The following is a 14,063-nucleotide window of genomic DNA, read 5'->3' as shown; positions in this document are numbered from 1 at the left end:
TGTGTTTTTCTTTTCAAAACTCAGCAGTGGTGCAGATGGTTCTAAGGAAGTTTGCATTACTGCAATAAAAGGAACAGATTTGCAGAGACAGACAGGATGCCAGAACAGACCTCTATTATGGATCTGTTAGTTAATCTCCAAAATTTGTCCTTTTAATATTATAGAGGAATTTTTACAGGATTAAAAGAAGGTTTATTTATCTAAAAATAGCATAATAATAATAATAATAAAAACAACCAGAACTTTATTTTCATTATTTGTTGCATCCTGTCTTGTTGCTCCAAAGATTGAAGAGCCAATGAACAGCTCCCCAAAAACACAGTGCTGAGAAAGAACCATCTATAGTTTTGTAACTGTTTGCATGCTCTTAGCATGCAGATGGTGGGTGAATTGCTTGGTTGGCAAGACAGCAAGTGAGCTCTCAAATCTTCTATTGTATCATGAGAAAAAGAGGTTGTAGGTTATATTGAGAAGAGTATTTGCACTGTAACTATTGCAGAGCGTATACTGGCACTGTAGCAGTGCAGATCACAGCTTGATAGACCTTGGGACGTATACTATCCAGGTCAGCTCCAGGAAAACACTCACTATAAACATTGCTTCCAACACTCACCAAAATGTATTGACTAAATATTTCTGCCAGACCATTACATGGTATAAAATGATGACTTCAGTAGGGCCTTGTTATTTTGTGCCAGCTGAGTACAACTGACCCAGAGAGAGTCTTGCTTATTCTTTGGATGCTCCGAGTAAAATTGTTAAGTAATAAGAGGCAAGCAAAGAACAACAACAGAATTCTTGTTCAGAGTTCAAGGACAGAATGTTAAAGAATAACTTCATTTAATATATTTTGCTGATTCATTTTTGGAGTATGTTAGAAAGTAGAAATATTTGGATATTAAAGAGTAGTAATGTAATGACCGATATTAAGGTAGAGGAATAGAATATTGTGCATCATGTATCTTGTGTATTGTAAATATTTCAGCTATTATAATGTCTAAAAAAAAAAAGAGAGAGAGAGAGAGAGAGAGAGAGAAGCTGAACTGATCAGAAAAACAGCCAAATAAACTGCAATAACAGCAAAAGATGGTTTAAGTCTATTCACCGTTCCAGACAAAATCTTAGTAGTGCATTATTTACTTTACCTTATTTTTTTCTTAAAAACAAACAACAACAACAACAACAACAAAATAACAGAAACCAACGAAAGAACAGCAACAAACAAACAAACACCTTTGTGCTCTGTGGTAAGGCAGTAATAGTAAGTTGCTTGATTCTCCCCTCTCTCCTCTGTGCTATTAATGCATTTTTTCCAGGCTGTAAGGCATTATGCAATTTCATAGTGTAACATCACGAGTGCCATAAAGGCAATTTTATTTTTATACTGGGGCAATTAAAAAAGAATTGGTCTACTCACAGCAAGTTTGGAGCCAGATCAGCTATGCCAAAAGTAGCAATAACTGCAGCATAGAAGAGAAGATAGAATTGATTGTGTCTTCTCTGAGGAAGAGGACAGAAAATTGCTTATTTGTTACAAAAATCGAGTTTGTAGCAAGACTGTTGATCTGCACATGAATTTTCATCATTTATAAAGAACTTATTGGAGGCTGGAAAAGTTTTGACACCAGTTAGTAAAAAAAGATAAGAGGATTCAAAATCCCCTATGTAGCCAAAGTAGAAGTAGAAAAAATATATATGATATCCAAAGATACCTGTGTCTGTAATGAACAGCTCAATTCCTTATTTTGTATTAGATGGTCTTGAAGGAAACTATAGAGAAAAAATATTTTATGTACTTAACCCTACAACCCTGAAAGAATGCAATCCAGTTGTTAATTATTTAAATGACGTATTTAAAATCTTTACCACATTGTTTTATTGAAAAAAAATATTATATTTATTTGTACCAATATTTTCAGAGCTGAACAAGAATGTGTGATACCCACCCACAAATATTATATATTGTCTGAAGCTACACTCTCAAAAATTGAAGCATTTTTTAAACTTTGTCTGAAGGGTTTCTTGAAGCTGATATTTATTATTATGCACACACACGTAATGGGAGGGCTTTATTTCCCTGGAATGTTACTAATGCTACCTCTGATGTGTTCTTAAAATTAAAAATGCAGTAACTAAAATATCAAATCTTGCAAATTCGTAACAGTATGAATAACTTTTGCTCTACAAAAGAGTCCTATTTGATTTTCAATAATTTTAAATATACAAACTGTAACCCACTACTTTATTTTGAATCTAACCCAATGCCTCCCATAGGGAGACTAGGCTGTGGTATGAGCTAATTACTGATGAAAGCGTTACACTGCCTTGTTCTTAGCTACTCTGCAGCTGATGGGAACTCCCAAAGCACAACTGTCTCAGCAGTATGCTCTAAGTTGCAGCCAGTCTGTTTCCCAACAGCTGACTCCCCACCTATAAACCCAAGGCACGGGCCAAGATTTGATCACACACTGGCATTCATCTCCACCTTCTTGGGGTCTGTCTATCTGTCTGCTATATGCATCACTGTGCTGGTATAAGAAAACTGTCATGAGTCTTAGGAACCAGTCCTTCAGCCTGTGGTCAAGATGGTTCTCTCATCAGGTGTTGTCCCAGATCCTCAAAAATGTTTTCCACAGCATCAAGATTTAGTTAGTTGGTTTATCTTTCACCACTTTTTCAATTCTTAATTGCCACTTGCTAGGCGTACTATGGGTATCTTAAGGTTTATGGATCTATCAGGATTTTACAACAGACAGGAACATAACAACAATATAATCACTTGGGAAGATCTGCAATCTTTACCAAAACTTCATGTAGGTTTCCTTACATGGGAATTACAGGAACATTTGATATATATTAACATTGATAAATATTGAATTCTTAGAGGTTTAAAACCATAATTTAAAGCCTGAATCATTAATCTATGTTTTAAAAGCCTTGTTTATCACTATTTTATCAATCATGCTCTCTTTTTCTTTTTTTTATTTTATTTTGTCTTTTATTCAGGCTGGACAATGAAATGAGTAGCTTGCAGTCCTTTAGGTTTTATCTGTTTTTATTTATTTCCACTTCTCTCTGTCTCAGACAAGAGTAATACTTGACTTACTAACCCTTCTGGGTTGAAATCGTTTGAGTAACGTTTGTCAAAAAAAAAAAAAATCTGCTTAAAATCAGGCTTAATGTGATTTAAAAAACATTATATTATCAGCATAAACAATATCCTCTATTGATCTTCACTAACCGTTTTGTGTTCTTTTCATTGTAGATTACTGTATACTTGCCTCTAATTATAGTAAATCCTATTACATTAATTCTCATTGTAGTGGTAATCTGATTAAAATAGTATAGTGTAAAAGTCATACAGATTGTAAATAGAATGGCTTCTTTCCACAAAGTGAAAAATGGGTTTCATGTGTGTAGTAGTGCACAAGTATACAACTAGACATATAAAACAGCCTTCAACTAGCATTGTGAATGATTTCAATGTATTCCTTTAACACTCAGCTGGCCTGCAGGCTTTACAGTCTCATGGATGTGGAAACACTTCCATTAGGATTTAATCAAAGATATTAATGAAACTATATAAAGGTCTAAATTGTTATTACTTTACAGAATGTGGCATGCATATATTTTGGCACAAGAAGCTCCTTAAATTTTAGTACTCCTCTCTCTCATTTTGATTTATTTATCCTGATGTGTACAGCTAGCACGCACAGAACTCACTATTCAAATTTAAAGACGTAAGGGAAATGTAGAGAGGTATTATTTATAGACAATTGGGCAGAGTCTTACAAATCGGTCCTCATTCCCAAGTTTTTCACAGAGGGTCTATAATATCTACCACAATAGTTCAGAAATACAACTTTTCCTCAATCTCCCAATATTTTACATTTTTGTTTTTCAGAATTCCACACCAGGGAACCATCATTATTGCCTGCTTTTCACAATTTTCTCTTCTCTTTTAAGCATTGTGTGCTCTGAGGCTTCCCCATCAGGCATATCATCTAAAAATGAAAGCTATTAGCAACTACATCCCAGAATGATAGCAAGGTCTGGTCACACCTCACCTCAGTTACATACTCTCTCAGTTCTAACAATATGCAGTTAGCAAGACTAATTAATTAGATCTTTGTGTACTGAAGTTGTGATGTGCTGCAGATGGTAATATATTTCTTAGAATCTTTTATGGGAAGTGATGTTACTTACGCTTCTTTTTCTGTTGCATCTCACATTGAAATTGTGTGCTTGGTGATTTCTTCCCTCCAGTAGTTTTCTACATGAATAATCTGTATCAGAGAGCACTAATGGAATTCATGCATATGCTTATCTTTTTCTACATTAAGCTTATTTTATCCTGTGACAGGGTCATGTTTGTCAGGCATAATGTGATATTTGGATAATCTTGACTTAAGGTGTTTTTCTTTTTTTAAAAGTAAAATCTTAGGATTACAAGTTTGCAAGAAATGGGTAAATGTAAAAGTAATGTAGGGTGTAGCAGTACAGGTCCACTTTCTTCTAGCCAGAATTCTTGGCTTTAATAGTATTCTTATTTTTGCAGTAACCTGAAATTTGATAGTAATAGAGTAAAGAAGCTACACCTCAGAGCCCACAGAACAGCATTACCACCATTCATACAGGAATCCATTACTAAATAGTCCTAAATGGGGATTACTAAATGGGGATATCTGCTTGTTTGCAAGTTTCTTGTAAAAATGTCAATAGCTTATTCTAGATAGTTCTTTACTATTGATAAGCCACAGTCTTTTTTTTTTTTTTTTTTGAGGATATTCTTCTGAGAAAACACAGTGAACATTGAACATTCTTTCTTCCAAGCAAAATTATTTACCTATTTTTATTTTGGCAGGTCAAATGAATGACCAGGATAAACTCTTGCAGAAGATTTAAGTTAATTCAAAATGACTGTGTCAGTTTATTACCATATCCATGTGGACACATATTTTTCTGTCATCAGTCAAGCTAGCCTGTCATAAAGACACTTCAGAGAAATGTGAAAGCTTCCTCTGTTGTAGTTGATCAATTGAGCAGTAAAAAGTGAGAGGAAAATTCAAGATTTTTTTTTGTTTTGTTTTTACAGTGATACTGCATGTATCTTCATAGATCTTCATGTAACATGCAGTTACGTATGGAAGAAACAGTAACAGACCAGAAAAAGGCTTTGCATTATATATAATAAATACATCAAAAAAGGGTATAGAAGAGCTCTAGTAGATCATAGGAAAAAAAAAAAAAAAGTCACAGAATCACATATTGTAAATGCATAAATTGGAAACACAGAAACACACAAACACTGCTTTTTTATTTTTGAGGAGGAAAAAAATAACTGCTGGAGTACCTTATCTGACATACCTGTAGATTCTAAGGAACTCTTTTGCCTTTGACAAGTATGATCCTTTTATTTGTTTTCCTGGAACAAAAAATGGGACATGTGAAGCTTACACATGACATTGAAATGGCAAGAAAGTCTGTTTCAGAAGCTGTCTTTACTGAAGTATCTGCATTAATGCTGCTAATTAAAAGAAATCTTCATTAATATTATGATTTTAATTGACTAACTGTAAAAAATAACAGAATACACTATTATTAAAAAAGTAACGATGCAAAAGAATTCTATTAGTAAACAGGAGATCAGTAATCTACTGTCATGTTTTAATGTCAGTGTTGTATCAGTCTCTGGAATTTCACAGTGACACTTTACCAATTAAACTGTGTAATAAGAGGTTCTCCAATCATATGAAATGCAACAGGAGCATAGAATATGACTAGCATGTCTCAAGACTTTTTTAATTAGTCATTACAGTAGAAATCAGCAAGAGGAATGGGTATATTCTAAGAACAAACATAATGTTAATTCTTCAGTCTACACAGTAGCACAGTGTTAAGAAACATGGAATGAACAATGTAATGTTATGAAAAATCTTTGTTTTATGCAGAGTAAAGGTTAAGACTATTCTAAAATGCAAATAAAATATTCTAGTTAATATGGCATAAAGCAGCAACAAGTTTATTTGATGTCTGCTTTAGCTCTAAAATAGTTTTGACAGACTAAAAAATGAATGCACCCGAGAGGTTAAAATTTACTATTAAGACCTAATCTACCCTCAAAAGTTGCTGATGTGGCCATTGTATTACCAATGACAATGCTGTTTATTCTTGTAAGATATTTATCTATCAATTTATTTTTGCCAGACAGTGTAGTTTATGCAGGTTTGCTGGAAAAATAAGCTAAATCAGTAAAAATGAATATTTTTGCTTGTTTGCCAGCACAGCTATACCAGTTAAAGATATGGTTTCTTCCTCCTCACATTATTGCAAAACAACAATAACAACAACAACAACTTATCTGAATAAATAAATAAATAAATAAAATATAATATATATATATAATATAAATATAATATATATATTGATATATATATATCAAGAGTACCCTAAATTTTCAAAAGTGCATTTCTGTAATGTCTCTAGAGAGTCTTTTGAGTCAGACCTTAATTTCTCCACCTCTTGTGAGTTTAGTCAAGACTGAGTGACGCTGGTGAGAGTTTGGAAAGGATGACGGCTAGTGACAACTGGCACTACAGGGATGTGTGATGTGCTAATGATAAAGGAAAGGAAGATAAGTGATGAGCTTACTTAAATCACATATAGAATCAGCAGAAGTAGGTAATATGTAAAATCTTGCTTTGCACTATCTGAAATCTCATATATGTTCTAACAATACTAAGATTGAAAAAGATGATAGACGAAGCTTAGAATGAAGATCGCATTAGGTAGCCCACCATTACACTCTCTTGTTCTTAGTGCTCTGCAGCTGGTAGGAGCTGCCAATGCACAGCTGTCTCAGTGGCATGCTCTAAGTTGCAGCCATTCTGTCTCCCACTGTTGACAACAGCCCACTCCCCAACGCATGGGCCAAAATTCGATAGCACATACTGGCATTAATCTCCACCTTCTCGGGTCCTGCCCATCTATCTGCTATACACATCATTATGCTAGTATAAACATACTATTATGAGTGGAATGTGGGGCAGCCACACATCTATTCAAGTGTACCACTCATACTAATATTGTAACTCATAACTGAAAGAGCAGCCTGTTCTTCCAGAGCCAAGAAGTGCATTGGAAGGTCATACCAGGGACTGGCTTCAGAAGAAAAAGGGGTGTTGACTATTGCAAGTAATAGATGTATTATAGAGTTTGTTCTAAGGTAAAGTCTGCAGTTAAATTACCTAAGCTAATAGAATTAAGAAATTATTATGTCTCTGTGTGATTTTGTACTGAAAACAACACAAAAAAACAACCAACAAACATGCTATGAATCATCTATGTTAACCTGAAGTAATTAAATTGGACTTGAATTGTGTTTTGAATGTATGCTAGGTTCAGAAAAATGTAAGCAGCTTTCATCTTTCTGTAGTGAAGGAGAGTGTATCTCATCAGACAGAATGAGTTTGCAAAGACAACAGCAAATATGACCAGACTGCCTCTGTTGCAGGGATATCTGCTGCATAAATTGTGGCCTTAACTCAGCTAATGGGTCCACACAGGCCTCAGAGGTAACAGTGGGATGTCTGGACGCTTACCCTAATCTGGAAGCGGCTGACTGACTCCTGTTAAAAATAGGCTCTCCATCTGAAAGGCAAGAAAGGCAGGACTGTTTTACTTTTTCAGCTATACAAAAGATACGTGCTTAAAATACGATGTTCTTAAAGGAGATGTATAATGGAGTAGCGCTAAGAAGGAACAGGTCTGAGAGAATCAGAAATACTTGCAATTAAAGCTAGAGGATAACATTTCTTTATTACGTTTTTTCTCTGCAACATATATAAAGAGCTACTGTTGATATATAAAGCATACAAAAGTTAATGTTAGTACCAGGTTAACAGTATAATCATTGAAAACTATAGAGCTAAATCTGAAATAGCAGTAATTATTTTGCTAATTTAAAAAGAATTAGGAAGTCCTATTGAATTAAGAGTAGAAATCACTAACCAGACTTCAAAATGTTGAATAAAGATCTGAATATGCAGCCAGGTTCCATTTTAAGTCTTTATGCAAAGCATTGTTGGCACATTTCTTAACACCTTTGTATATAGACGCTTAAAATAAATTTATGTCCCAAATCTGCCACTATAAAAATGGGAAAAGCAATGTTTGGGGACTCTCAAAGCTTACCTGCTTCTCCCTGTTTAATCAGCTTTCAAATAAACTTTGCTTCCCTTGTATCCTTGGATTCTCTTATCTAAAAAAATATTCTACCACTACAAATGGATGAAGAGTAGATTTTTATCTCAAAAGTTTCAATATGAGATAATGAAAATATATACTTTTTGGAGATATAACATTTACATTGAATTGTGATGTTCAAAACAGTACAGTCTCATCCTTTTAGTCAGCGTTTCCTAGCATTTCAAGGTGTAAAAGATTTTCTCAATAGGACTGCACAAGTGTAAATGACTATTTCAATTATAATGTAGCTAACATTCTGCTAATGATGGTGACAGTAAAATCCAGCCCACACTCATTCTCTCATTGTGTGGGCAGCAAGCCTTTTTTCAGTGAAGTAATGACTGGATGCACAGCAGGAGAAAACAATGTGTTGTTTTTATAGTTTTTTTATTTTAAGGCAAAAAATTATCTCCATGGGTTTTCAAACAGATTTGATGTTCTGTCTGTAGAAGATAGTGTAGTACTAGAACTGTTCAAAGACAAAAATTAATTCCTCCTCTTTAACCTTCCTAACCATTTCAGGTTAACCATCCCTCATTGTTTTTAGTGCTTAATCTCTCAAAAGACAAAGAAACCCATGAGTAGAATCTCATGTGTTGTAGATGTGCAGGCGGCCATTCAGCTGGCATTTGAATTTTTAATATAAATTAAATGTTTAATTAAACATACCATTTCAGGACATTTGTACACATCTCATTTCTACACTGAAAATGCAAAGCTGTCCATATCATTAACTACAGTCATACAATTCTTATCATATGTTTCTAATTCAAATCTGATGTGTTTACAAGTAATATATTTACCTTCTCTGTGCTCTTGCCTACTGTAGTCTTAAGACATATATTACATTAAAAAATAATCAAGGTGACAATGTTCACAGGATTTTTCCTAGCTGATGGTGCTTGCTTGGGACATTACTCTGAGTAAGTATTACAATTCATATTTATTACATATTATATTATAGCATCTTAATGAAAGTTGTCACCTCATCATGGATTTGTTCCTATCTGCAATTTGCAGAATATCTACATCTACATACTTAAGCAGTGCTGGAACAGCCAAAATATCTCAGCTAGTATTAAAAGTCCTTAATCTTATCCTGGTCACAAATAGTTTTGGAGGAAGTAACATAACTTTCTGTATTAAAACACTCAGCTACTATTTCTTCACGTAAATATCAGAACACCTATAGAACAGCTTAGAAAAAGTTTGACCTGTTTTAGTGGGTTTTCCATATTACTTTAGATTGACAGCGTTTCAAATGTGAGTTAAGGATACCTTGCAGCTTCCTGCCAAAGCACAGTTATTCACCAGCTATTTCTAGTCAAAATATTTTCAACTGCTCTTGATCAACAGGTCAGCCTTCTGCCCTGTTGGGGATGTCTGTCAGGGATGTCTGCACTGAGATAGGTCTCTCTGATCATATTTTGAATGAATTCCAAAAGCACTTGTCAAAAGTGGGATCTCCTACAGCTCTTAATGGAGAACTGGAGGAGTAGGGCAAATAACAGATGAAAGATGTAATAATTGTCACACATAAGGCCATTACACAGTTATGCTTTCAGTGATTTTTGCTGAAGTACCCAGAAGGTGGGTAGCCCTGTAAAAAGATTTGATTCCTATCTGGTTTTCAAACACACTTCAGTTTTCCTCGTGTGGGAAAAAAAATGTCAGGAGGGGAGGTTTGTCCTCTCTTTCCTGTGGGCTCAGCAGGCTCTTTATAGGTGACTTCACAACCCCAACCCTTAGGGGTCTTGCTGCAGCGGGGAGCTGCACTCCAGCCACCTCACTCTGTGCCTTTTCCTGAAGGCTTGGTTGGAGGTGCTGCTCCCGCTGCTTCCCTGTCCTGCCAGCACAGAGCAGCCAGCTGCCTCCATGCCGTGCCTGTCCTCACCCTCACCTCACCTCCATCCTCACCTCACCTCCATCCTCACCTCACCTCACCTTCATCCTCACCTCATCTTCATCTTTGCCTTCATCTCACCTCCATCCTCACCTCACCTCACCTTCATCCTCACCTCACCTTCATCCTCACCTCACCTTCACCCTCACCTCACCCTTACCTCCATCCTCACCTCATCTCACCTCCATCCTCACCTCACCTCCATCCTCACCTTCACCTCACCTTCATCCTCACCTCACCTTCATCCTCACCTCACCTCCATCCTCACCTTCACCTCACCTCCATCCTCACCTTCACCTCACCTTCATCCTCACCTCACCTCCATCCTCACCTCACCTTCATCTTTGCCTTCATCTCACCTCATCTCACCTCCATTCTCACCTCACCTTCATCTTCACCTCACCCTCACCTCACCTCCATCCTCACCTCACCTTCATCTTTGCCTTCATCTCACCTCCATCCTCACCTCACCTCACCCTCACCTTCCCCTCCCCTCACACCCCTACCTCTCTCCTTTCCCCTCGCCGCCCCCACAGGGCCGCCCGTGCTGGCGGTGAGGCGTCTCCCTCCCTCCCTGCGTCCCCTCGGTGGCCGCCAGCCTCAAGCCACAATGATGTCGGCCGGGAGGCGAGGAGGAGAATAACACGGGGCTGCCTCGGGGCGCTGCGAGGCCGGGCTGCGGCATGGCGCCCCGCTGATGGCGGAGGGCGCGGGCAGGGCCAGCCCAGGTGGCCGCGCCGGGAGGAGCGGGCCTAGCGGGGAACGGGCGCAGGTGAGGGGGCGAAGCGAGGGAGGGAGCGCGGCTGGGGCAGGCGGAGGAGGAGAGCGGCGTGGGCCCGGGGGGAGGGCAGAGCGCGGCGGGAGGCGGAGGAGCAGCGTCAGCTGGGGGCAGAGAGAGAGGGAGTGCGGCAGGAGGAGGAGGAGGAGGAGGAGGAGAGCGTGAGCTGGGGGGGCAGAGAGAGAGGGAGCGCGGCAGGAGGAGGAGAGGAGGAGGAGGAGGGGAAGGAGCGCGACGCAGGGACGGCAGATGCCTGGAAATAAAAATTTGATGATTGCATGCAGCGGCTGGAGAGACTCTGTCGGTGGCGGCGGCGGGGACGAGGCAGGGACAGGGGGGGCGACGGCAAAATGAAGTATCAGAAATACCTGACCGTCTTGCAGATGGCCATAGGGGTGACCGCCTCCAACAGGGGCAGTCTGATGCCCTTAAAGAGGAAGCTGTGGTGAGTAGGCACAAAGCGGCACTGCGGGCCGGGCCGGGCCGGGCCGGGCCGGGCCGGGCGGGCGGGGGCTGCCCCCTCAGCACCGGGGCCGGGGCCGGGGCCGGGAGCTCGGGGCCGGGACCCGCTGCGGGCCCGGGGCCGCCGGCGGCATCCCCGCGGCTCCGGGCTGCGAGGCCGGCGCCTCAGGAGCTGTCCGCGCCTCACGCCCGCAGCCGCCCGCCCGCTGCCCCGCTCCCCGCCGGGGGCCCGGCGGCCGGGCCGGACCCGGCTTCGGCCCCGGGGGCCGCTGAGGCGCCGAGGGGCGGCCGGGGGGCTGGGGGGGAGCGCTGAGCCGGTTCGTGTGGTGGCATCAACGGCGAGCCGCGAGAAATAAGGTGTAATGGTGTCCTGTGGGAGAGCGGGGCACGGCGGGCAGGAGCTGCCCGGGCACCCGGAGCCGGGCTGGGGCGCCGCCGGGGCAACATCGCCAGGAGGAAACCCGCGAACTTGTCAAGTCAGGGTGTCTGGGGGGGAAATGCCAAGGAAGAATCTGTACACACAGGATTTGTTGTCCACAAAAGGCTGGGAGCGACATTTTAGGAGGCGATGCTCATGTTATGGTTTTCTTGCCCTGGACTTAAAGGTTCCTAGTGAAGGAAAGTGAAGTGTCATAGGAGGGTAGGTCACCCTGCCTCAAAATAGGTAACTCGGCAACAGAAACACTTCCATCGGCGGTTGCAACAAATCTGGGCATTGCCTTAACTGCAGGACGTGTCTTGTCCTCACTCTCCCTGTATCCGTACACATGATCAGCCAGCATTCACAATGTCAAGGAAATGCAGCACTTGAAGAAACACTGGGCACCTAATAAGCACTGCCATAAATCCCAAATCTTGCTCAAGGACTTGCCGAAAAAAAGCAGTTTGGCAAATCTGTTCGTACTAACTGTAATGTACAAATGTAGTCCTAGACAAAAATCTGTTGACATGCTGATAAGTTTTGTTACATTTAATCAAATCAAAAGGTTTTACAGCGTATGCAGTGGCTTGATTTTGATTATGTAAGTTACATAAAGTGCCCCTACCGTACCTATTGTATTTTCCCCAAACACTTTCCTTGTCTGTGTGCAGCAGCATGTTTCATATATCAATATATTACTTCTTCTGAAAGTCTAATTATGAGTAATATGATGCTAACGCTTCTTCTGTTTTATATTTCCCGTGTCTCCTTGGAAATTTTTTCTTTGCTGACTTGTTCAAGTGAAGCTGTTTATATTTGCTTATGTTTAAAGTCTGAAAGGACATTATTCAACTTCTATTTGATGTCTTCAGTTGTAGTTAGATCAGCTCTGTGTTGCCTAGTTTCACGGCAAAATTAATGTGCTTTTTGAGGGAAAGCAAAACAAGATAGTGGATTCCCACTAATACGTACTATAAGCATAGCATTTCATAACATTTCCAACTTGTCTGAATGTTGCTGCAATGCTATGCCTTACGAAGATTTAGTTGACTAAGAGTGTTAGGCAAAAATAAGATTATTTCTTTTCTTCATTTTAGGGAGATGTATAAATTATTTAAGATTTGAAAGCCTGTCTCTGGGATATTCTTATTAATAGGTGACATGATAATATGTAGTCACTTTTCCTTGGAGAACTTTAATAGCATTAGGCATTATCTTTGTGGATAGAATTTCTGCTCATGTATGAAATGCTATTCTGTGATGCATTTAGAGAAAGGCTTAAGGATACTTTGTCATGTAAATTTTTTTTTTAAGCTTAGTTTGTATCAAATCACCCATTAAGAAAAAGCAGATATTTGAGTGTAGAGCGTATTAATACTAAAATCAATGCAATATTTGTGTATATTTCCAACATAGAAAACAAGAGTGTATTCCAGGACTGGCTCTTTGGTAATCTCCAAGGTGCATAAAGAAAATGTATAAATCAACTCATTTTATAATCAAAGGATGCTGTTTTTTGTTTCTTTTTATTTAGTAACAGAACAACAACAGCAACAAAACAAACAGCATTTTGTTTAACCAGTCAGCTTCACAAGTTCTCTGAGGTTTTAATACAATTGAAAGTGGAAGCAAAAGACATAATTTAATAAAAAAGGGTTAAAATGCTCATCTTTTTGTTGGTTGAGATAATCCACCTGAATCCTATCCTACTGAATGAAAATGAAAAAGGTACCAGCAATGGTTCATTCTTTATAGAGCATCTGTCACTCCAATTTTCTCCTGCTTTCCCTCCCAAAATCTAAGTTCTGTTTGTGGTGCTTGAAAGCAGAGGTACGAATGAAAGCCAAAAAGATGGACGCTGGTATCTCATGGTGGGTTAATAGTAAGTTGGTATAAAGTAGGTGGATATAAAAGAGAGAGCTGGCCAGAACAGAAGGAAGCTGTGCCACAGGCTCGCAGTGAAGAGTGGTGGAGATGGGAACTTGACTGTGCTTACTGTGGAGCTTGATTGTTTTATGAGAAGGTTTAGTTGAGACTGGAGAGTTTTGGACTTGGTGATGAAGGAAGTTGCTGGAGTCCCAGACTGCTGATTCAGACCTTTTCCTGCATTTGTGAGGCATTGTAATCGAATACACAGGAACCTAAATGAGATGAGTAGGATGTCCTTAGCAGCCTTGCTGGAAGGGCTGTATCTGGATACAACAACCACTGTCATGATGCTGTCAGTTAGCAGAGTCTATCAAGGCAATGAA

The 14,063-nt window shown here is 39.5% G+C and overlaps 1 protein-coding gene across 5 annotated transcripts in view; it reads left to right on the top strand.

Moving 5' to 3' along the window:
- The first annotated feature begins 11,191 nt into the window (after positions 1–11,191).
- TJP1 (tight junction protein 1) overlaps positions 11,192–14,063 on the top strand; it is a 161,171-nt gene continuing 158,299 nt past the window's right edge. For all 5 annotated transcript variants that reach the window (XM_068695339.1, XM_068695336.1, XM_068695335.1 and 2 more), the window contains exon 1: positions 11,192–11,373. In XM_068695339.1, the coding sequence (XP_068551440.1) occupies positions 11,207–11,373 (167 nt within the window). In that variant the 5' untranslated portion in view covers positions 11,192–11,206. The remainder of the gene's footprint in view (positions 11,374–14,063) is intronic.

Source organism: Anas acuta, chromosome 12, assembly GCF_963932015.1.
Source record: "Anas acuta chromosome 12, bAnaAcu1.1, whole genome shotgun sequence".
Classification (NCBI taxonomy): domain Eukaryota; kingdom Metazoa; phylum Chordata; class Aves; order Anseriformes; family Anatidae; genus Anas; species Anas acuta.
The sequence above is the reverse complement of the archived record's forward strand: the minus strand, read 5'-3'. Positions and strand labels throughout refer to the sequence as shown.